This window comes from Aquarana catesbeiana, linkage group LG05 (genome assembly GCF_042186555.1).
Source record: "Aquarana catesbeiana isolate 2022-GZ linkage group LG05, ASM4218655v1, whole genome shotgun sequence".
In the NCBI taxonomy this organism is placed as follows: Eukaryota; Metazoa; Chordata; class Amphibia; order Anura; family Ranidae; genus Aquarana; species Aquarana catesbeiana.
This window is the reverse complement of record NC_133328.1, coordinates 65352235-65377832: the sequence shown is the minus strand read 5'-3', so window position 1 is coordinate 65377832 and position 25598 is coordinate 65352235. Positions and strand designations below refer to the sequence as shown.

General features: G+C 41.7%; 1 protein-coding gene across 4 annotated transcripts in view; it reads right to left on the bottom strand.

The window, feature by feature from the left end:
* Nucleotides 1-25598, bottom strand: part of WAC (WW domain containing adaptor with coiled-coil) — a 98916-nt gene that overhangs the window by 34849 nt on the left and 38469 nt on the right. For all 4 annotated transcript variants that reach the window (XM_073629840.1, XM_073629843.1, XM_073629841.1 and 1 more), the window contains exons 4-7: nucleotides 24334-24428; nucleotides 22012-22127; nucleotides 15332-15426; nucleotides 2773-3084 (exon numbers count right to left, since the gene is read on the bottom strand). In XM_073629840.1, coding sequence (XP_073485941.1) covers nucleotides 2773-3084; nucleotides 15332-15426; nucleotides 22012-22127; nucleotides 24334-24428 — 618 coding nt within the window. The remainder of the gene's footprint in view (nucleotides 1-2772; nucleotides 3085-15331; nucleotides 15427-22011; nucleotides 22128-24333; nucleotides 24429-25598) is intronic.

The window sequence follows — 25598 nt, the reverse complement described above, 5'->3', positions numbered from 1 at the left end:
TATCAAGAGTAGATCGTTTAAGTAAGCTAGAATCGTTATACCCTGAGCCCTTAATCTGGCTAAAGGGGGAGCCAAGACCTTTGTAAACACTTGAGGTGCAGTAGCTAGACCGAAAGGCAGAGGTACAAACTGAAAATGAAGATTTTCTATCTCGAAGTGTAGATATTTCTGGTGAGTGGGGAAAAATAGGTACATGGAGGTAAGCATCCTTGATGTCGATTGATGCTAGCAGTTCTCCACCTTGTATAATGGAGACCACTGATCAAACTGACTCCATGCGAAAAGAGCGGATATTCAAAAAAACGGTTTAGATCTTTGAGATCTAAAACGGGTCCAACATCCCTGTTTGGTACTGTGAAAAAGTTTGAATAAAACCGTAACCCTCGCTCGTCCATGGGGACCACTGATATCACCTTTTGGAGACAAGAGATGGTCCAAAGCCAGAAAGACTTTTTTTCTGGATTCCTGGAAACGTTTGATCTGAGAAGACGGGAACTCTAGTTTGTATCCTAGAGATATTGAGGAAGCCAACCATGTGTCTCGGCACTTTTCCTGCCAGACCCTTGAGATCTGCAGAAGTCTTCCCCCCCACCCGAGCGAGCGGGGGCGCCACTTCATAAGGAGGTTTTAGTAACTCGTTTTGTGGGTTTTCATTCCCCAGGTCCTCTTTTGGCCCTGAGGTTTACCTTTTGAACTTGACGGTGGAAGCCGTTGTGACTGCCTGGAGGCTGATGCTCCTGGCACTGAAGAAGCTTGTTTAAAAAGAAAAACGCTTAAACCAACTGGTAAAAGGGTAGAAATTCTTTGGATGTATTTATCCAGATCGTCCCCAAAAAACCGTTCACCGCGAACTAGAAAACTAGCCAAGAGCTTTTTGCATGGCGCTTCGGCTGACCAATTTTTCAACCACTGAACTCTACGCACATGCACCAGCCCGAGCATAAATCGTGAGGCCTGGAAAATAGAATCTCTCATAGCGTCTATTGTAAAACATAACACCCCTGATATCCCGGCCAAATCCTGGGCCTGCTGATCAGGAATAATCTTGAGCACCTGTTTAAACTGGTCTCATAAGGACTGACATACACCGATCGCTGCCAGCACAGGCTTAACCACTGAACCTGCCAAAGAAATATTGTTTTTAAATAGGCATTCCAACTTCTTATCTGTTGGATCCTTCAGCATTTGAGCATTGTCTACCGGACAAGTCAAATTTTTATTCACAGAGGATATAGCAGCGGCAATTGCTGGAATCCCCCATTTCTTATTAAAGATAAAGTGATGAAAACTTTTTTGGAGGAAAAAAACTTTATCCGGGTGCTCCCACTCAGAATACATAAGCTTTTTTAGCAATGAATGGATAGGAAAAGCATGAATAGCTTGGGGAGGCTGTAGCGAACCCAAACAAGAAGTGGGCTCATCGACTGACTCCGCTACTGGCAGCATAAATGTGGAGCGGACCAATTCAGTGAGAGATTGTACCATCAATCTTTCAGATTGTGAACCTGATCCTTCCGTATTTGACTCTTCAGAAGAGGAGTCATCAGCTTCTTTCTGGTCCCCTGACAGAAATTCACTGTACATCTGACAATTCAGCCCCCTGCTGCAGACTCTCACTTTGAATTGCAGCAAAACGACAATGTTGCAGTCTTATCAGTGGAGGAGTAGACTGGGGAAATGCTTCCTCCTGCAAGCAGCAAACTTTCTTCAAATCTTGCTGTGTATTATAAATGACAGGAACATATTCCTAAAGATAGTAAACTATTCCTATACTGTTACCAAGAACTCTACTTTAAACCATAAAGCTGCGCATAAAGGGTTGTGCTCTGAACGATCCCCTTGTAAGGAGAACTCGTGAAGAACAAGCTGGCACACCTTTTACAGGAATCTTATCCTTGACACAGGTAAGTATTTCAGAATTTTATCTAGCCAGCAAAAGGGTGGTGGAGTGCCCTAGTGGTAAGGGTACAGCTTAGGTCTAATTCTAAACCTCACAAGTTCAGCAGGCAGAGGACTTTTCCACAAAGGTTTTATCTTTAACTTTTACAGAGACATATGTAGAAATCAGTGATCCATAAAAGTCACTCTAAGATTTATCCAAAGGGCCAAAAATGACATTTGCACATAAAACCAGCATAGCCAGGGCTCGTGTTGTTAGGCAGGCCATACATAGTTTGAAACTCAGCCGATTCAGCAGGAAACGGCCAAGAATCTAATCATGTATAGGCAGGCTGAATGTACTAAGTTAATCAATCGATCAACTACTGTGAAACCAGTAGGCCGGGTTTTACCTGCAATTACCACTAGAAATCATTGTATTCTACCGGCAGGGACGACTTCCCCCACCGGAAGGAGACAATGGCCCAGCAGGAGGGATTCCCGCATCAACACTGTTGATGGGGGGGAGATAGAACCGTGGTTGCAGGAAAGAAATTTGCTCCAGTTATGGCCATGGCCAGCCTTAGCCTTTATCCACCCATAGCAAGCATAGACCTCCACAAATTGCTTACAACTTTACTTTTCTACAATCAAAGGCACATTGCCAATGTGACAATGCTTTGGTCCGGCCAGCACTATGGGACACCAGGAAGGGTCTACTTACGCAACAAACTGACATATTAGGCACAAGAGACACTGCCAATACTATAAGATTACACCAGCACAAGGAGATGGCTTTAGCCAAGGTTATAGCCTTGACAGAAGAAATTTGAACATTTAGCTTATAACAAAGAGAACCTAAATTTAAAAAAAAATTTAAAAATTCCGACTCACCTTTTCTGTCAGATTTCTGTGCTGGGATGGAAGATGTAGGGATAGGCAGTTTTGTCAATGTTGGTGCTCCATTTGCATCAAATGACTTCTTTGGAGGAGGGTGATCAGGCTGTACTGTAAAAGTACTAGAGGGAACACTGCTTGTGGCAGCAGACGGGTGAACCACAGGTTTAATAGAGTGCTGCACTGAGGCTGCACTGCTGTGAGTCTCTGTTCTGGGCAGTCTGTAGTCTCTGTCATTGTGCCGGCTTGTCTGAGACAAAATGTTCTGTGGAAGCATGCCGCTGGCGTCATTGGAATGTTTCTCATCCACTGATTGGCAAAATGAACATGAATGGAAAAAATAAAAATAAACATTAATTCAGCTTAACCTTAAGGACAAACAAAAGTATATTAGTAAATTGCAAGTTCAAACCGTTAAGGCAGTTTTTAAAAGCAATTTTGGCATCTTATAGTCAGATCGATGGAGTTAAACAAAAAGTGAAACCAATAGAGTCATGGGAAAGACTGCTGCAATCTGAGTCAGAGCAGTGATCTGACAAGACCCAACTTATAACTACTTTGCAATCAGCAAAAATCACACTCCCTTCTGTTGGCATCGCTGTAGTCATTACAAAGCAAGAAGAGGCATGTCCAACTACTGTATAAAGATGAATGTATGCTCTGATCAGGTGTACATCAGTGACACTACAGCATATTGTTGAGCATGGGTGTTTTTTTTGCTTGGGGGTGGGGGAATTGGTAGTATAAAAATGTAACTTATCCTCTTTTGTTTCAGAAACACTGCAACTTGTTGTGTACCAACACAATAGAAACTGTCTTGTCCTTGCATTTGAACTTCACTGAGCAACATGGTGTAAATGAGCCCAAAGTCCCCAATGAGATGGTCCTTTCTCTGCTTTCATCTCTGACAGCCAACACCTATCACCTGGACAGGAAGCGAGTAGAAATCTCTCATGGAGGGGACAGACAGCGAAGTTCTAAAACTTCTTACTACTATAAAATAGGGGTCCTCTTGTACACCTTTGGTCCATTGGAAAGCATTCCTCTTATTCCCTGCTCTGTCTTGCCACCTCTCAAATTGACTGAAGAACACCTTAATCACTTGCCTACTGGGCACTTTCACCCCCTTCCTGCCCAAGCCATTTTTAAGCTTTCAGCGCTGTCACACTTTGAATGACAATTGAGTGGTAATGCAACACTGTAGGCAAATTAATTTATACATTTTTTTTGAGGCAGATAGAGTTCTCTTTTGGTGGCATCATCACTGGGTTTATTTTTTGCTAAAGGGAAAAAAAAAAAAAAAAAAAAAACAACACACACACACACACACACACACGTAATCCGTAATAACACTTCACAAATAAGTAATTTTTTTTTTCCCCTTTACTGATGTGCCCTGATGAGGCTGCGCTGATGAGCACTGATTATCAGGGCACTGATGATTAGTGCTCTGATTATCAGCGTAACTGTCACAGGATAGGATTATCAGCCTTCCTTTCCTCACACAGTGACAGCGATGAGGAAAGGAAATGCTGATAACAGGCATTTGTTTAAATGTGATCAGCGGACAAAGCGATCACAGAGCGCGCCTGATGCGTGCCCCGAGGACACACGGGGGGTGGGGTTCTGGGAGGAAGTCACTAGACATCCTCCCAGTTCTGAATAACCACACTGTAGCTGTCTTTTTACTATAGATTGATCAGGAAAGTGGTAAAGAGAAATCCATTTTGTTGGGAAAAAAAAAAAAAAAAACACATTCCCCCTCTGAGTGATCAATGTACATTGCAGGGATTTTAACAGAGTTTACCGCAGATTCCTTCTTTTTGTTATTTTGTTATATTTTTGTTTCCATGTGCAGAGTGAATCTGTATGGGATTGGTTTTATAACTAGAAAAGCTTCAATTTCTGGGGAAATTGTGTGAAGTGTTTTTGCCTCCACCTACAGTAGTCTACAACTGGAGTGGGCGGAGTAACTGGGTGAAGTGGCTTGACTAACTATTGTGTGGCTGGAGTAGCTGTGAAAAGTGTTAAAAAGCTTAATATTTTAAAAAGTATAAATAGTAGTAAAACAGTTGAAGAAGTCCCAACATTAGCTGAAAGAGCTGAACATTTTTTTTCAAAAAAATGATTTCTTTTTTCAAAAAATGTTTTTTTCCAAAAATAATTTTTTTTTAATTACTTTTTTTTCATGGGGTGGTCATAATATTTTGGCTGATCATGTTGTGGTCATAATGTTTTGGCTGATCATGGGGTGGTCATAAATTATTTGGCTGATCATGGGGTGGTCATAAATTATTTGGCTGATCATAATGTTTTGGCTGATCATGGGGTTGTCAGCTTTTGTCACCTCCCACTCTAGGTTTTGAACATTTCGCCAATTATTCCTATGGGACAAATTTTGCCGCAAAAACGATATTTCGTGAACCATTTGGTGAAACGTTCTACAAAGTAATAGCACACCAATTGGGAACAATCCGCATGTTTCGGTATTTACTCCAAAGACATGCTGGTGGGTTAATTAGATCCTGTCTAAATTGTCCCTAGTATGTATGAATGTGAGTTAGGGACCTTAGATTGTAAGCTCCTTGAGGGTAGGGACTGATGTGAATGTACAATGTATATGTAAAGCGCTGCGTAAATTGACGGCGCTATACAAGTACCTGAAATAAAATAAAATAAATATTACTGTCTATGTAGTGTAAAAGCTGTGGGAGGAGTTAGGGTGGTAAATTTGGGTATAATAAGAATAATATATATGTGAGATAACAGTAAGTGGTCTTACTATGCAAGAACACTTATGCCCCGTACACACGGTCGGACATTGATCGGACATTCCGACAACAAAATCCTAGGATTTTTTCCGACGGATGTTGGCTCAAACTTGTCTTGCATACACACGGTCACACAAAGTTGTTGGAAAATCCGATCATTCTGAACGCGGTGACGTAAAACACGTACGCCGGGACTATAAACGGGGCAGTAGCCTATAGCTTTCATCTCTATTTATTCTGAGCATGCGTGGCACTTTGTGCGTCGGATTTGTGTACACACGATCGGAAATTCCGACAACGGATTTTGTGGTCGGAAAATTTTATATCCTGCTCTCAAACTTTGTGTGTCGGAAAATCCGACAGAAAATGTGATGGCACACGGTCGGAATTTCCGACAACAGGGTCCTATCACACATTTTCCTTCGGAAAATCCGACTGTGTGTACGGGGCATTAATTATTGATCAACTGCTGCACCTGCAGGGCTCTAATGAGGAAATGGGCAAGGTCTGGATCCCTTTTGATGTGATTTCCCTTTGGGAGTATCTCACTAAAAAGGTTTTATTGCAGGGGATGCCAAAAATCTGTCTTGTATCTTAGTGAAGACTTCTGGGAAGATCAGTAAGCCAATCACACAACTAGGAAATTATATTTTTAGGGGGCATTCTGTACACCATTCAGTGGCAGGCTTTTTATATATTGCCAAGTATGTGAACATCCGTCAAAGTTATTGAGTTCAGGGAGTTTCCAGTGAAGGTTCCTGATGATTTTATAACACACAAATGCTTTTTAGACAACTATAGCCTTCAGACCTTGTGACAAAAGTATGGGGGAGCTCCTATTTGGTTCTAGCATGACTGTGCCCCTATACAAAGTCTGCTTCATAAACACATGGCTTGACCTGTTCTGTTAGAAGAAACTCACGTACCATGCTCAGATCTTACTAGAACACCAGTGGATGGAATTGAAAGAAAAGCCACTTGCAGGCTACGTCGTATTGTCCAACATTAGTATTTGAGGTCAAACGCTTTTTAGCTGATGGGCACAAATTCACAGACTTGTTGAAAAATCTTATTGAAAGCCTTTCCAGAAGAGTAAAAGCAAACTCCACATCAATTCCCAAGGTTTTAGAACGTGATTTTCGGAAACTCCTAGGTGTCCAGAAACTTTAGCCAATAAGTTGATCTTGTATCTAATGCAGAGATCTCAGATGACCTATTTCCACCTTTATCCCCTCATAAAGCCAGTGTACAGCAGTTATTTTCATACTGCCAGAGATTCTACTTGTTTAGTCATACATTATAAAGTATGCAAGAAAACATTACTTGGTTTTAACCACTTCAGGCTCGGAAGGATTTACCCCCTTCCTGACCAGAGCACTTTTTACAATTTGGCACTGCGTCGCTTTAACTGCTAATTGCGCGGTCATGCAATGCTGTACCCAAACGAAATTTGCGTCCTTTTCTTCCCACAAATAGAGCTTTCTTTTGATGGTATTTGATCACCTCTGCCATTTTTATTTTTTGCGCTATACACGGAAAAAGACCGAAAATTTTGAAAAAAAATGATATTTTCTACTGTTTGTTATAAAAAAAATCCAATAAACTCAATTTTAGTCATACATTTAGGCCAAAATGTATTTGGCCACATGTCTTTGGTAAAAAAAATGTCAATAAGTGTATATTTATTGGTTTGCGCAAAAGTTATAGCGTCTACAAACTAGGGTACATTTTCTGGAATTTACACAGCCTTTAATTTATGACTGCCTATGTCATTTCTTGAGGTGCTAAAATGGCAGGGCAGTACAAAACCCCCACAAATGACCCCATTTTGGAAAGTAGATACCCCAAGGAAATTGCTGAGAGGCATGTTGAGCCCATTGAATATTCATTTTTTTGTCCCAAGTGATTGAATAATGACAAAAAAAAATAAAAAATAAAAAATTACAAAAAGTTGTCACAAAATGATATATTGCTCACACAGGCCATGGGCATATGTGGAATTGCACCCCAAAATATATTCAGCTGCTTCTCCTGAGTACAGGGATACCACATGTGTGGGAATTTTTGGGAGCCTAGCCGCGTACGAGGCCCCGAAAACCAATCACTGCCTTCAGGATTTCTAAGGGCGTAAATTTTTGATTTTACTCCTCACTACCCATCACAGTTTTGAAGGCCATAAAATGCCCAGATGGCATAAACCCCCCCAAATGACCCCATTTTGGAAAGTAGACACCCCAAGCTATTTGCTTTGAGGCATGTTGAATCCATGGAATATTTTATATTTTGACACAAGTTACGGGAAAGTGACAATTTTTTATTTTTTTTGCACAAAGTTGTCACTAAATGATATATTGCTCACACAGGCCATGGGCATATGTGGAATTGCACCCCAAAATACATTTAGCTGCTTCTCCTGAGTATGGGGATACCACATGTGTGGGACTTTTTAGGAGCCTAGCCGCGTACGGGGCCCCGAAAACCAATCACCGTCTTCAGGATTTCTAAGGGTGTAAATTTTTGATTTCACTCTTCACTGCCTATCACAGTTTCGGAGGCCATGGAGTGCCCAGGTGGCACTTTGTGACAAAAAGTGAGGTCTGCAAAATACTCACTATACCTCTCGGCAAATAGCTTGGGGTGTCTACTTTCCAAAACGGGGTCATTTGGGGTGGGGGTGGGGGGGGGGGGGGGGTTGCCACCTGGGCATTCCATGGCCTCCAAAACTGTGATAGGCAGTGAAGAATGAAATCAAAAATTCACGCCCTTAGAAAGCCTGAAGGCGGTGCTTGGTTTTCGGGGTCTCGTGCACGGCTAGGCTCCCAAAAAGTCCCACACATGTGGTATCCCCATACTCAGGAGAAGCAACAGAATGTATTTTGGGGTGTAATTTCACATATTCCCATGGCATGTTTGAGCAATATATCATTAAGTGATAACTTTGTGCAAAAAAAAAAAAAAAAAAGTGTCTCTTTCCCGCAACTTGTGTCACAATATAAAATATTCCATGGACTCGACATGCCTCTCAGCAAATGGCTTGGGGTGTCTACTTTCCAAAATGGGGTCATTTGGGGGGTTTTGAACTGTCGTGGCATTTTATGCACAACATTTAGAAGCTTATGTCACACATCACCCACTCTTCTAACCACTTGAAGACAAAGCCCTTTCTGACACTTTTTGATTACATGAAAAAATTATTTTTTTTTGCAAAAAAAATTACTTTGAACCCCCCAAACATTATATTTTTTTTAAAGCAAATGCCCTACAGATTAAAATGGTGGGTGTTTCATTTTTTTTTTTTCACACAGTATTTGCGCAGCGATTTTTCAAACGCATTTTTTGGGGGAAAAAAAAAAAACACACTTTTTAAAATTTTAATGCACTAAAACACACTATATTGCCCAAATGTTTGATGGAATAAAAAAGATGATCTTAGGCCGAGTACATGGATACCAAACATGACATGCTTTAAAATTGCGCACAAACGTGCAGTGGCAACAAAATTAATACATTTTTAAAAGCCTTTACAGGTTACTACTTTAAATTTACAGAGGAGGTCTACTACTAAAATTACTGCCCTCGATCTGACCTTCGCGGTGATACCTCACATGCATGGTGCAATTGCTGTTTACATTTGACGCCAGACCGACGCTTGCGTTCACCTTAGCGCGAGAGCAGGGGGGACAGGGGTGCTTTTTTTTTTTTTTTTTTTTCTTTTATTATTTTTTTTCTTTTTTATCTTATTTTTAAACTGTTCCTTTCATTTTTTTTTTTTCAAATCATTTTTATTGTTATCTCAGGGAATGTAAATATCCCCTATGATAGCAATAGGTAGTGACAGGTACTCTTTTTTGAAAAAATTGGGGTCTATTAGACCCTAGATTTCTCCTCTGCCCTCAAAACATCTGACCACACCAAGATCGATGTGATAAAATGCTTCCCCAATTTCCCAATGGCGCTGTTTACATCCGGCGAAATCTAAGTCATAAAATGCTCGTAGCTTCCGGTTTCTTAGGCCAGAGAGATGTTTGGAGCCACTCTGGTCTCTGATCAGCTCTATGGTCAACTGGCTGAATCACCGGCTGCATTCTCAGGTTCCCTGTTGAGACAGGAGAGCCAGAGAAAAAGGGTTGGGGGGGGGGGGTCATTCCCTCCCACTGCTTGTAAAAGCAGTCTAGAGGCTAATTAGCTGCTAGGATTGCTTTCACATCAAAGCCGACCTCTGGCTGAAAAGAATGATACCAAGATGATACCTAAATCTGCAGGCATCATTCTGGTATAACCACTCAAAAGTAGTGAATGGCGTACCTGAAGACAAAAAAAGGTTAACAATAAAACACAGTAAACGGTAAAGTATAAAAAATTGCATACCTGAAAAGCAAACATTATAAAACATAACAATAAAACATTGCAAAATAGAATACAGTAAAAAAGAGCAGAGCAATAGAGAGAGAATAGAGAGAAGAGAGAAGAGAGAAGAGAGAAGAGAGAAGAGAGAGAACAATAAAACGACAACTTATTTTTTTAATTTTATATTTTTGTTTGTGTTTTTTTTTTTTTTTTTGTAACTGTAACTTTTATAACTGTAACCGGTTCCAGGTTCGGTTCTCTCAAAATGCGATGGCATCTTGGGAGACCCTGTGAAAGTGTGCCTAGTCTGTGCAATGCTGTACCCTACGCTAATACTCAACTAGTGCATGGTAGCGTTCAAAACATTCACCAATGCAAAGACCAGGATTGTCAGGACAGGAGGGACAATAAAAGCGGGTGTCACGCCTATATCCGCGCTTGCTGCAGACACATCGTCTTTTTTGGGGGGTTCGTTGGGTAGGGGTACTCGGGAGGACATAAAGAAAATGCCTCTCATGCAGCCGACTGCATTTGGTTGGGGATGTGAAAGGGGGAAGTACGGGTGCTGCAGAAGTGGTGGGTTCCCAATTAGGATTGGCGAATGCAGCAGGAAGGGCATTATGGGCACGACGGGCCTGTGTTTGTCTTTTTGGTGGCAGCGGGACACTACTTGTGCTTGCCACCTCGCCAGCTTGAACTGCACTTATGGGACTCGCCACATCACCAAGTGTTACTGCAGTGCTGGTTTGACTACGACCGGGGTGTACTAGGCCGCTGGCGCTTGCCAGTTGACCAAAACGCTACCAAAAAAACTGTTAGGGATCAGGCCTGACTCTGCGAACGCTGCAGTTATGCGTTTAGTGTTTTGTAAGTGTCAGTGATCGATTGATACTGCACTTGGGTGGGCTGGGCCGGGCGGAGGGGCAAAACGCAGGTGATAGCAGGTATCTGGGCTGATCCCGCCAACACTGCATTTTTGGAAACCCTAAACTGCTGGGGACGCTAGTATAGATCTGATCAGATCAGATATTGATCCGATCAGATACTATACCACTAAGAGAGGCGTATGCTGCGTGCGTGGGTGTTAGCGGTACTGGCGCTAATCTGACACTGCCTGGGGCGACGCATATCACCGCCGGGCGATCAGGGGGCTAAACCTTTATTCGGTAATAAACGGCGGGTGCCCTGACACTATAAAAAATAAACGAACTAACCAGCGTCACCTGTAACAGTTATACAGTGATCAGTGGTGAAAGGGTTAACTAGGGGGCAATCAAGGGGTTAAAACCTTTATTCGGTAGTATATGGGGGTCCCTGTCGCTATAAAACGCTGACGGCGAACCTAAATATTTACGTCCCTAACTAGCGTCACCAGCGACACTAATACAGCAATCAGAAAAATGAAAATGATCGCTTAGCGACACTGGTGACGGGGGGGTGATCAAGGGGTTAAAACTTTATTGGGGGGGGGGGGTGTAGGGGGTATCCTAGACCTAAAGGGGGCTAACCCTAACTGCCCTAACACAGTAACTGTCACGAACTGACACCATGCAGTAATCAGAAAAAAAAAAAAGCGCTTGGTGTCAGTGTGACCGGGGGGGGGGGGGGGGGGTGTAAAGTATGCCTGGCACGTTCTACTGTAAGTGTATGTGTTGTGCAACTCACTCAGATGTCTTCTCTCCTCGGCGCTGGAACGGAAACTGCCGAGCCGAGGAGAGATGATATCACATCCTCTGCCTGTGTGTACTACACACAGGCAGGGGAGGATTCTCATTGGCTGGGAGCGATCGCGAGGGGGGGGGGGCCACGAATGGATGGCCTCCCCCTCATCACTGAATGCTCCCAGACCAAAACCGACTGCCTCGGGTACCGGGGGGATGTCCGATTGGATCCCCCACCCGCGGGAGGCAGATCACGTATGGGTACGTGATTCTGCCTGCCCGTGCCATTCTGCTGACGAATATCAGCGTGAGGCGGTTGGCAAGTGGTTAAAATGACCACAAACTTAGTGTTTTAGAACAATGTTACTCAACTCCAGTCCTTAAGTACCCCCAACAGGTCATGTTTTCAGGATTTCCCTCAGATGAATCGGCTGTGCTAATTACTAAATAATGGTAAGCCTGAAAACATGACCTGTTGGGGTACTTGAAGACTGCAGTTGAGAAACATTGGTTTTAGAGCACTGGAGGCAAGATCTCCCCACTAGAATTTCTGACCTACAAGAAGCCAGTAAGTGACTCAGCCAGCCCTTACATTATATCATCGATCTTGCATATTCCCTCATTTTTTGGCCTGGTGACAACTACTTTCAGGACCAACAGAAAAGACACATCAAGGACACAGATGGCAATAAAATCCTGACAGCCTTTCCCCATTTCATTCAAAACTGGAAAAAAAAAAAAAAAAAAAAAAAAGGGGTAGCTATACACTTCAAGGGATAACATACATAAAATTATATGGAAAGATTAGTAAAAGTTGCATGTGTGTAACAATCACCAAATAACTTCAAATTGAAAAAAAAAAAAACGTAAAAAAAAAAATAAAGCACTGTACAATTAACTCAATAGCATTAAAAACAATCACTACAAAGCAAGAGGAGCAATGATGAATATTAAATGGTATTACTGTACAATAAAATGTGTAGCCCATCTAGAATACTCCTCCTCCTTCCCAATCCAACTATCTTTTTTCCCAAAAAATTCCGGATGACTCCTCTTCATACTGCGCATGTGCAACACTGGTCCTATTCATTCCTGTGGTTAAGTCATACTCATAGCGACTTCCAATAGTCTCTTGGGGTATGGCTTGCCTATACGAATGGGGCCACTGCGACAATACTCATTATGTAAGGGAGCTGGCTGGGACGTCAGAGAAAACCCACTGGATAGGGAAGGAAGATAATTATCCTGGGCTGCATTCAGGGGGAATTTAGGGAAAAATTCACTAAAAAAGGTGAAGGTGTCCCCGTAAGGCTAAACTCCAGGTTTTGTATTACTTGAAATAGTTTTCTTGAGCCAAGCTGGTCCAAACTATTTCCTTCATCAAGAATTGAAAGAGCAGTTCGTGCTGTATCAGCGACATATAATATACAATTCTGTGCTCCGACAACGGTACAGGACTTCCCCATCGGGTGCTTAAACAAAATCGTGTCAGACTGAGAGCTACTAGGCCATTCACAGGAAGCCATGAATTTTAGAGTTAGAGAAGCAGGTGGAGGACATCATGATTTCCACCTCAGCCAATCATAGGAAGCTTGGTATTCATTAAAAAAAAAAAAATGCAAGGCTTCCAGTAAATGGCTAAGAAGTGAAGTCTGACTTGATTTTGTTCCAGCCCTTTCCACCCAAGCTAAGGTAACATACCCTAGAGTTAGACTTTAACCGCTTCCAGACCGCCTTACGCAGATATACTGCAGCAGAAGGGCACATACAGGCAGATTAACGTACCTGTACGTTGCCCTTCAAGAGGCGGCTCGCGGGCGTGCCCGCTGGGAGCTCCGTGACGGGGATCGCGGGTCCCGCGGACTCGATGTCCGCAGGCATACCCGCGATCGTCTCACGGTGAGATGCTAATGTAAACAAGCATCTCCCCGTTCTGCCTGACACTGATCACGCTCCCTGTAATCGGGAGCAGTGATCAGTGATGTGTGTCACACAGCCTCCCCCCCACAGTAAGAATCACTCCCTGGGACACACTTAACCCCCTACAGCGCCACCTAGTGGTTAACCCCAACACTGCCAGTGACATTTTTACAGTAATCAATGCAATTTTATAGCACTGATCACTGTATTAATGCCAATGGTCCCAAAAGTGTCCATTCTGTCCGCCATAATGTCGCCATTACTAGTAAGAAATAAATTATCAATAAAAATGCCATAAAACTATCCCCCATTTTGTAGACGCTATAACTTTTGCGCAAACCAATCAAACGCTTATTGTGATTTTTTTACCAAAAATATGTAGACGAATATGTATCGGCCTAAACTGAGGAAAAGAAATGTTTTTTTTTTTATATATATTTTTTGGGGATATTTATTATACCAAAAAGAAAAAAAAAAATAATGCTTTTTTTTCTTCAAAATTATCGCTATTTTTTTTTGTTTATAGCGCAAAAAATAAAAACTGCAGAGGTGATCAAATACCACCAAAAGAAAGCTCTATTTGTGGGGGAAAAAAAAACCGTCAATTTTGTTCTGGTCAGGAAGGGGGTAAATTCTTCCGGGGCTGAAGTGGTTGAAGTTAAAAAAATTAAAAAATGAAAAAAATGAAGATAAAAAAAAAAAAAAAAAAAAATTAATTAAAATGCACACCTCAGCAGGCACTAAAAGGTGCCTACTGTTACCTCCAGCTCACTCCTGCCCACAAATATACCTCGTGCTCCCTGGTAAGAAGTAGACATTTAAAGCCTTCTCTGCCTCCCACAACATAGTATCCACAGCTTGTGTGGCCAACTGTCACATAGGACTGCTGTCAGATGGAAGCTCAAAGTGGATGCAAATCCTTGCATATACCCAGTGAAGTGAACAGCCTCAGATGATACACAGAGATGAAACAAATATCCCAACATGAGTTTTACATTTATATCTGCCGTCTTCATCTTTGTATACTGTTTAAAATGTGCACATCCTGTTAGATTTTCTCTTCCTGGTTGGCACTGCAGTGAAGCCTGGGCATACAGCCAAGACAGCTGATTGGAGGAAAGGCACACACCCCCTCTCCTCATAGGTAAAGACTTTCAGCTCTGTCCCTTGAATCATTCAGGGCTCTGCTAATCTATTTCTAGCATCCTCCCCAACACAAAACTCAGACTGCTTTTATCTCAGTTTATGGAGAATGTGTCAGAAGTTAAGCTAACAGAAGAACAGAGCAGGAGACAGCTACTCCTACTCAGGGACATAGTGCTTTGAAGAGAGATATGAAAACACTGCAGATATATGTGCCCAGCTTAAAATTTCATGAATCGGGTTTACAGCCACTTTACGACATGCACGTTTCAAATTTCAAAAGTGGAAACTAGCATAACAATTTGAGGAGAGCTGCTGCAAAGGCAGCATAAAAGCAAACGTAAAAAAATTCACTCCTACAAGTTTTGTAAGAAAGCGATAAATCTACCATAAAGATTGTCAAGGATATGGCAGGGAAAAAGGGTCAGAGATATTCACATAACCATTTTGTATGAACAACAATGCAGTTCTAACATAAATAGAGATTTCAGCAGCAAGCTCGATGTTTTCTTTAATATAGCACATACTGTAGCTCTCAAGTGCTCTGTCAAGACATCTGTACAGCAGTGTAAAAACTAGCAGAAGAAAACAACCAAACAGAACCTCAGGGCAACTTGTCACTCATATAATAAAATGTTAAAAAAAAAAACAAAAACACTTCTCAAGCACAAAGCTCAACTGCTACATACAAATACATAAAAGCTTAAAATTCACCCGTAGCTGTGGCTTGCATGGCTTCTCTTCTGTAGTCTCGGTCTTTGGGGAAACTATTAACTGCCACTTTACTGGACTCCTTCTGGCGTTGTTCCCTGTAAAAGGAGTAACCCTGTGATCAGTTACATGTTTTCAGCACTAGGAATAATACTTCATTAGGACAGTAAAAACAAAAAGGCAGGTAAAACCAACCAGGATTAACCTTCCTTGCTAGGTTCCAGGAAGAGCTCACAGGACATTGCAGAAATTAGCTTTTATTTGTTCCAACATTATAAAACAGCAGTGTTGTCATTATCTTAAAACCAGTATATCAGCTGCATACATCGATGGCCATCAACTACAGGTGCTTGCAAACAACTGCAACTACAAACGTCTACCTCTGTTTCAGAAATCAGACATATACAGCCACCTCTTCCTTACCCCCCCTTCATAAATAACACTCACTGGTTTGTTGGATGGACTATTAATGCACAAATTTGATGCAACTTTATTGATTTGAGCTGAGTTCACACTGGCATTAAGAGCAGACGTTTGAGAAGAGTTTGACAGGCATTAAAAACACCCCTGAAATACCTATGCACAAGATAATAGACATCACTTCACGTTCACATGAAGCATTAGCGTCGAGTTAAGAGGCGTTTGGAGCCTTTCAACGACTCCCATTCAAGTTTATGGTAACGCTCTGGCAGGCGTTTGCAGTGTGTTAAAATTTGTCACTTTCCATTATTGAGCAGTTTTAACATGCCCCAACGTTCAAACAACACGAAACCGTGCATAGGGAGCGTTTTTACCGCTTGTAAAAGGCCCCATTCTAAAGCTCATTGACGCCTGTCTGATGCCCATACTAACGCTATAGGACAGCGATGGTGAACCTTGGCACCCCAGATGTTTTGGAACTACATTTTCCATGATGCTTATGCACTCTGCAGCGTAGTGGAGCATCATGGGAAATGTAGTTACAAAACATCTGGGGTGCCAAGGTTCACTATCACTGCTATAGGAGCATTTGTCGAGCATCATAAATTTAGTCAAGTGTGAATGTGTCAATGACATCACCAGCAATGCTAAAGTAAATTTACTGTACCTACAGATAAGCCTCATAGGCTTACCTACAGTATTTAAATTTTTTTTTAGCACCATTTACTACCACTTTAATATTCATATGTTTATTCCGCAGCTTAAGTTGAGAGGGGTTTAGGTAGAGCACAGCATTTGCTTTTAAATTGGAAACAGACAGCCATCACTAGAGGCATGCCTTGAATGTAGCAATCTTGAGGAAAGGTTGAAAGCTGGGATCAGCAACCCGTCAATCACGTCCCTTACCTGCCAACCCCGGAATCCAGGCAGGAGGGGTGGCAGGAGTGGCATTTACTGGAACTGATCTCCTGTATTCTCATCCTTTGGCAGCTTCTCCTCTCACTGTCGCCAGTATTGAGCTGCCACAGGGGAAAAATACAGGAGATCTGTTCCAGTAAATGCTGCTCCTGCCACCGCTCCTGTAAACTACCCCACCCCTCTGTAACACTGCTGGCTTCCCCTCAGGTTGGAGAGCGGGGTAAGGGGATAGTAATTATGGTATTTGCCACCCCCTTTCTTCTCTGAATGAACAGTGAGTGATCAGTACCAAATCACACACTCTGTTCACTCCTAACTGAAGCATAGTAAACAGTTTACTATGCTTTGGTTTGTGACTGAACAGGAAGGCTTGTTCAGAGCCCTTCCTGTTCATTCTGTGCAGCCAAGGCTGAAGAGATGGAGATTGAGGAGCGTGTCTGTAATCTTCTTTCCTTGTCTTAAAAGTGAGATACCAAAGGTCTGGATAGACCTCTGATATTTCAAAGCCACTAACAGGGCTACTAAAAATTGCAAAAAATAATTGTGATTGGTTTAGCCAACTCTTCTAGAAAACTTTCTTCCTGGCAGCAGTGTATTGGCAAAAAAAAAAAAAAAAAAAAAAAAAAACAAAACACCTCACACTTGTAAAAGTGTATAATGCGTTTAGGCGCCAATCACTTGTGTCATTTTTTTTATTCTTTTTTAAAAGATATTTTTATTAAGTTTAAAGAAAAACCAACATACCAAAAAAAAAAAACAAAAAAAAAAAAAACAAAAAAACAAACAATCTTGGTTGTTCATTGGTATACATAAACAAGCAATACACTTTTTCAGTCAATAAACAAATACCAATTCACTTATCTCGTGCGATTATTAATTGCATAAGTACATGAATTGACCATAATGTCAGTGTAAACTTCATATATCAACAGTGGCGATCAACACAATAAAGTAAAGTGGCACGACCAAGAAATGACATTATAATGTATTCACTCTGGGGTAAGGGTCAGAGGACTTGCTATCCATCTACCCCAAATTTTGTGGAATGTCTTATTCCTTTTCTGGAGCTCAAAAGTAAGTTTGTATAGTGGTATAGAATCATTGATTAACTTTAACCATAGGGATTTCAGGGGGGGTCTGTGTTCCCTTCCAAGACAGCAAGATAGACTTTTTAACATAGAAGTACATAATGCGGAGTAGTCTTAGCATGGGGCGGTATGTGTAAGTCACTGAAGAAGCCTAGAAGGCAGTTCTTGGGATGGACAATGTTTGGGAGACCCATCGCTGAGAGAATGAAAGAACCTACCTCTGCCCAGAAGTCTTGAACCCCTGAACAGAACCAGAAACAGCGTAGGAAATCAGCGGTTTGGCGACAGCCTCGGAAGCACTCAGCCTAGTGGGTTAGCACCATTTTATGTAACCTAGCTGGGAGTAAGGTGAGAGTGCTGAAAGATTCTGATGTGTAGAATTCGGTCCCTGGATGAGATAACTGAGGTCTTGTATGCATCACTAAATTTCCGACCAGTCATCATCCATGAGGAAAACGTCCATAGAGGCCCATTTCATCTGAGCCATACGCAATCTAGGGTTAAAGTCAGTCGTGAGGGCAGCATAGTAAGTTGAGATGAGTTTAGTGAGGTCAGGGTGTCTTAGCATTTTCTCCAATGGGGGTATAGTTAAAGGGTCGTCTAACAAGCCAAACTGGGCATGAATAGCATGTCGGAGCTGATAATAGTAGAACAGGTAGGAGCGTGACAAGTCTAATTCAATGCGTAGTTGATAGAAAGTTTTAAAACCCTGTGTAACGTATAAATGACATAGGTATTTAGAGTACCAGCGATTGGGATCGGGTAGGGAGTACAGTTCCTGCAGATTGGGTTTGAACGAGAGGGTTATTGGGAGAGGTCAACCAAGATTGTTTGGATATCTTCGAAACAACTGAGCGGAATAACAAAAGAGAAGTAGCTAATATAGATGTGCCGGGACGAGCTCTCAGTTTTAGAATGAAGGGGAGCATTGACTCTTGTGGATACCAGGGTCCCTATACAGTCAGGAAATTGTAGACCTTGCATAAATGAGCATGTGACATTTCCTCTGTGCATAGAACTCTCCTCCTAGGAGGTTCAATTTCATAATTCTGCACAGATTCAGGTGGTGATAAGGCAGAAAGAGCGCTTTTTGGCCCCAGAACCCTGAAGATTCTACAAGGACAAAGTTTTCCAAAGAAATCAGAGGTAGTTGCAATGAAATCTGCCTTAGTCAGATAGGCCACCTGCAGTGAGTCTGAGGAGGAGCTAGAATTAGAGGAAGGGATCTGTGTCAATATATGACCTTACTCTGGTGCAGGGGAACACGTAACACCCTGAGTGTTTAGCTGGTTTTCCTCAGTGCCATCTGCAGCAAGAGTGCCATTATTCCCTTTATTCTCAGCTCCATTTGAGAAGGGAGTCGCTATGACGTAGGTGCTGAGCAATGTCCTGTTGCTGGAAGGTAAGCAGTCAGGAGATCAGCCGATGTGCCCCTTATCTTCTTTGTGAAAAGGTCAGGTGGAATTGTGTCAGCCGGAAGGTGTATTGCAAGTACATCAAGCAGCAACGCCGAGTGAAAAACCTGTCGAATTTAAATAGTTTATATTTTTTTATTACCTACCACCTACAAAAGTAGAAGCTTTTAAAGCGGGGAACAAAGAAGTAACACCCCACATGTAAAAAAAAAAAAACCCACATAGGACTCTGTCATAAATATCCTATCTTTTTTCCTAGCAGGATTAAACCATAACCCAGCACAGTGGGCACACACCCAAGGGGGTCTCCAGGGTCTGGGTGCCATAGGAATGTTAACTACACTCGCTGCACCACATGCCAAGGTGAGCACCGAACACAAGCCCAGCGCCCGAAGCAAACATTGCACACTGCTGCTGCGGGGTCTGGGTATGATTCCCAAGATCAAGAGTAATCAATCTAGAAACTGCTAGTGAGACCTGAGGCAATAAGCAGTTGGATCTTGATACACTTTAGTTGTCGTAGTAAAGAAAAATTTGAAAAATAAAAAAAAAGGGTTTAGAAACAACTCCATAGGAGGACAAAAAAAAACTGAAGTTAGTGGGGTTATATGAGAATGCACTGAGGGTTCTTTGCTGCACTGTCAAGGTTCACATATGAGGGCAAAGCTCTTACTAGGCGATTAAGTTTGCAGGGGTAACTGGCCTTATGAACACTAAGGGGTTTATTTACTAAAGGCAAATCCACTTTGCACTGCAAGTGCACTTGGAAGTGCAGTCACTGTAGATCTGAGGGGGAACATGCAAAGAAAATAAAAAAAACACAGCTTTTTTGCTAGTACATTACAGGATAACATCAGCAGAGCTTCTCCTCATTTCAGATCTTCCCCTCAGATCTAAAGCAACTGCACCTTCAAGTACATTTGTAGTGCAAAGTGGATTTGCCGTTAGTAAATCAACCCCTAAGACAGCCTTAAAAAAAACCCTGTGGCAAACCACCATCAGGACACATTAAGACAGCTGAGGCTTTCATGGAGAACAGAGATTCTCTTAGGCTGGGTTCACAGATACACAAATTGGATGCATTTTAACTGCATCCAATTCACATAACATGTGAATGGGACTGGCTTTCAAATGGAGCAGGGTGGCCACGGCTTTAAAAAGGGTCCTGGTGTGATTTTGGTTCCCATTCAGGTGCGAATTAAAGTAAAATTTCCCACCTAAACTGATGAACAAAACCGCACCGGACTACAAACCGCAGCCAGACATTTGGGAACCCAGCCTTAAAGCGTTTGTTACCACAAGATTTCATATTCTTGATATGTGCCTGGTGCACCATGAACTTGTATGAGAACGTATCCTTTTCTCTTTGTATTGCTTCCTTTGTGTGAAATTCTTGGTGTTCCACAGCCAGTCTCTCTGCTTTCCTATTAAAAAAACTGACCACACTAAGCAGGAGAGCACACCATGGTCAGTTCCCTAGGTATGCTGGGAATTCAGCCTGCTCTCCTCCAATGATCAGACTTGTCCTGACACGCCCCTCCTGCACAACCTTTCACTAAGATGCTCAGTGTCCTGCTGCTTCTCTTCCCCCCAGCTCTTGCGCAGCAGAGAAGAGAGGGAAGGTGATCACTTATAGGGCTTACGCACACTGCATCTCACAGCTAATAGAAGCTGCTCCTAAAGCCCCTTTCACATTTGTGTGACTTGTCCTGCGACTTGGGTCTGCAAGTCGCATGACAAGTCGTACCTCATGATTTCCAATGAAATAAGAATGTTACATTCATATCTGTGCGACTTCAAGTCGCACCAACTTCAAAGTAGTCCCTGTACTACTTTGGTCCGACTTTGATGGGGGTTGAGGTCCATAGACCTCAAGTTAACAAAGGCATTCCATGAAATCATGGCAAAATCACACGAAGTTACAGCATAATGAAAGGGGCCTAAAGGCTTTTGAGCTAATTTTTTTCTGCCTGGAAACTCCCTTCCATGTTAGCCAATGTGTCCATGCACACTATGGCTTTTTCAGGAGTTTACAGGCAAATGCTCCTACAGGCAGAAAAAAACCCTCAAACTCACGTTTTTGATAGGAGCCTTCGAACAGAAAAGACATTTAAGTGCCCAAAAAAGCTCAAGGAAGCTTGAAAAATGTAAAATAAATAAAATGATAAAAATTAGCTAAGGGGAGGGTTTGTGAAAAAAAAGATCTTGTGTTTAAAAAAGATTAAAGAAGCTCAATAACAATGTGCAAGAGAGCACGAAAAAAAAAAAAAAAATATCACAAGCTTCTTCAAGCTTTTAGGCAGAGAAATAAAAGCTCAAATGCCTGTAAAAGCAGGGTTTTTCTTGCGCTTCAGTGTGCATGAGCCCAATAAAGAAAATTAAAGGGTGGGGTGGGGGGGTTGTATATATTTTTTTAATCTATACAAAAATGTTTTTATTTCAAACTGAGTGGGTTGTTTAACAAGGTGATCGTTTACAACCACTTTAAGGTAAGGTAACAAGGAACTAACAATCCCCACTGGAATTCGGCATAAACTAAGCTTTAGAACAAGTAGAAGTGAATGCCATACATATGGCTGAAAGCAATGATGACTGCAGCAATGACTGACTTAACTTGATCAGTCACATTTGCCACTGGTCACTAAAACTTGTACAGCTGGGCAGAAACTTCTACATTTCCCAAAGCGAGTAAAAAGGGTAAATTTCAGTTGTGCAGCAGCATAGTAAAAGGCCTACTAAAAGCTTACTGTAATACATTTCTGATAAAAATCATTTAGAAACAAACATGAAACAGGATACGACAGAAGCAATAGCAACATGAAAGTATAGATCAAATACAGACCTTTCCAGCCACTCTTTCGGTTTCTCCCACTGGGATACTTCTGTTCTGCAGTTATAATAGTATTTTTTGCCCGAGGAACTGATATGCTCTGACCAGTCATCTGCTGGCTCATAAGCCTGCAAAAAATAAAAAGGTATGCAAAACTCAATCATGTTATCCAGAACTAGGTGTAATATATGTAAAAGTATAGATTCAAATTTCATTCTCTAGTTTTGTCAGTTAGAGCTTGTGCAAACGGCAGGTGCAACCCACACTTCTGTTTTAGAGTTACTATACCACAACACAATCAAGGCAGCATTCCTGGAGGAGTCAAAGAGAACAAAAGTCATAGAGCCAAGCTTTTGTTTATACCAAGCCAATCGTTTCAGCACGCTTTTGCTCTGCCAATCCCCCTCCACTGGCTCCCCATTGGCCCAATGTATAAAATTCAAAACACTAACATACAAAGCCATTTACAACTGCTACGAGCTACATCACCAATCTTGTCTCCAAATATCACCCAAACTGTCCTCTTCGCTCTTACCAAGAACTTCTGCTTTCCTCCAATGCTCATCGCCAGGGCTGCTACAAACCTCTGGAACTCACTACCCCAATCTGTCAGGCTCTTAGTCTGTCCACTTTTAGACCATCCCTGAAGACACATCTCTTCAGGGAAGCCTATCCTGCCTTCAGTGAATAACTAAACCTTCTATTTCTTACATCAGTTCATCCCTCACAGTTATTACCTTTTGCTGCACCAGCCCCTCCCTATTAGATTGTAATCTCGCATGAGCAGGGCCCGCCCAACCCTCTTGTATTGAATAGACTGGTGCTGTTTTGTCTCCCTTTATATTGTGAAGCACTGCTCAAACTCTTGGCGATATATAAATCCTGTATAATAATAAAGCACATTTTTAACAAATCCACATTATTCTGTCACCTTCATACTTCACAAAACCTATTTTATGCTTGGTGACAAATCACAGCAGCAAGTACAAAAATGTAGACCAACACTGACTATGTAAGATTAGTCAAGCTGCTGACCTATACTCCCTGTAAGGCTCCTATCACACTATTGCGACTTAAGATCCGACTTGTGGGACCAAAAGTCGCAGGACATGTGAAATGTCATACCTCTCCGAGAGCTGTTCCAATTAACAATGCTGAAAGGGGCTGCAACTTCAGAAAAAGTTCCTGCACTACTTTGACCAGACTTCAATGCCAGAGAGTGTAAAAGTTCAATTAGACTCCAAAAGTAGCAATGAAAGCCATGCAACTTTGGAGTCGGCTAATGTGAAACAAGCCTAAATAACAGCATGTGCTTAGCATAGAGGTAAGTAAGAGTTGTACACATATGCAAACATCTTAAAATATCTATTGATCCATCTATAAGGTTCATTAACAATTAAGTGACAATGCTTTTAAATAAAAAAAATAAAATAAAAATGCAAGCTTCCCACGGCCACAATATTGCTATACTGAAATAAAGTGGATTCACTCCAAGACATTGAGCTACCTAAATGTCACTACAACCAGCCAATGTGTGGGATCTCAGCAGTGAGGTGCCTGTAATTGATACCCAGATCTTACTCCCTCCTGTCAACAGAAGGCAGGGACTAGGAAAAGGAAGTGCTGCCTGCTTGCCTGGGGGAAAGAGCTGCATCGTTTCTTCTGTAAGTACTATATCATTCAAAACTCACTTACACTGATGGAGGGCTTAGACCCCTTTCACACTGAGGCGCTCGAAAACTGCCCATAAAACATAGGGCGTTTTTCATGCTTTTTTTTTTTTTCTTTTTTAAGGTCACATGACTAAAGACCATTTTGCGGTGCTTTTGAAGCGCTTTGACGCTTTCCATTCATTTCAATGGACAGGGGCGTTTTGAGGCACTCTAAAAATACTCCAAAGATGCTGCTTGCAGGACTTTTTTCACCACCGCGCCAGCGCACCACCCCAGCGTGAAAGGATCCATTGATATTATTGGGAAGCAGTTTTCAGAAGCTTTTCAGGTGCTGTTTTTAGAGCGAAAGCGCCTCAGTGTGAAAGGGGTCTAAGGTTGCCAGAGACCTACTGTCTAAAAAAAGAGTTACTCATTTAGAAAAGATTCCCTCGCGTTTCCCGTTGTATCTCTGGGACAGGAAGCGAATGCACCGTTTCCCAAAAGAACACAGCCAAAAAAAATTAAAAAAATATATAGAGACAAGCACAAACTGGAAGGGTTTTTACTAATTTCCTATTTTATCTAAAACAAAAAATTGAAATTTGGCTATACATACACTATATGTAAAACAACATCTGGTAATCACTTAAATGTTACACTGCATCCTGAAAACGTCACTTACAGAATCAGATGTCTTGCTTGGAGTAGAAGAATGTGAATTTGAGCTATGAAGAGCACTGTGGTTATGGGAATTTTCTTGTGGAGAAAAGCTGGTCCCTAGAAAATAAAATCATAAAATACTATAAGAAAACAAGCTAAAAAAAAAAAAAGGTCAAAATAAAATGCCAGGAAGTATTTACGTGTGAACTATTCAGTACTAGTTTTTTCCTGGGCGCACCATTCATGCAAGAAGTTAACCCAGGACAAAACTACTTTAAAATGTGCTTCCAGAAAAACATTCTATAAACCCCAAAATTAACATAAAATATCAATTTTTATTATACAGATATGATAAAGTCTCAGGGAATATAATCATAAAATGCATTAAAAAAAAAAAAAAATCTTATGCAATTATATATATGTATTAGTGCCCAATAAAGTCAAAGCGTTTCACATGCAAGTTAAACTGCAACTCCTGACTGAGTTGCCATTTAAGGCTGCATACATGTAAAAAACATTTTTTTTTTTTTTGCAAGACAATTACTCAGAACCCAAAACATTATATATAGTATCTCACAAAAGTGAGTACACCCCTCACATTTTTGTAAATATTTTATTATATCTTTTCATGTGACAACACTAAAGAAATTACATTTTGCTACAATGTATAGTGAGTGTACAGCTTGTATAACAGTGTAAATTTGCTATCCCCTCAAAATAACTCAACACACAGCCATTAATGTCTAAAACGCTGGCAACAAAAGTGAGTACACTCATCAGTAAAAATGTCCAAAATTGGACCCAAAGTGTCAATATTTTGTGTGGCCACCATTATTTTCCAGCACTGCCTTAACCCTCTTGGGCATGGAGTTCACCAGAGCTTCACAGGTTGCCACTGGAGTCCTCTTCCACTCCTCCATGATGACATCACCGAGCTGGTGGATGTTAGAGACCTTGCGCTCCTCCTCCACCTTCCGTTTGAGATGCCCCACAGATGCTCAATAGGGTTTAGGTCTGGAGACATACTGTACTTGGCCAGTCCATCACCTTTACCCTCTGCTTCCTGAGCAAGGCAGTGGTCGTCTTGGAGGTATATTTGGGGTTATGTTGGAATACTGCCCTGTGGCCCAGTCTCCAAAGGAAGGGGATCATACGCTGCTTCAGTACAACACATGTTGGCATTCATGGTTCCCTCAATTAACTGTAGCTCCACAGTGCCGGCAGCATTCATGCAGCGCCAGACCATGACACTCCCACCACCAGGCTTGACTGTAGGCAAAACACACG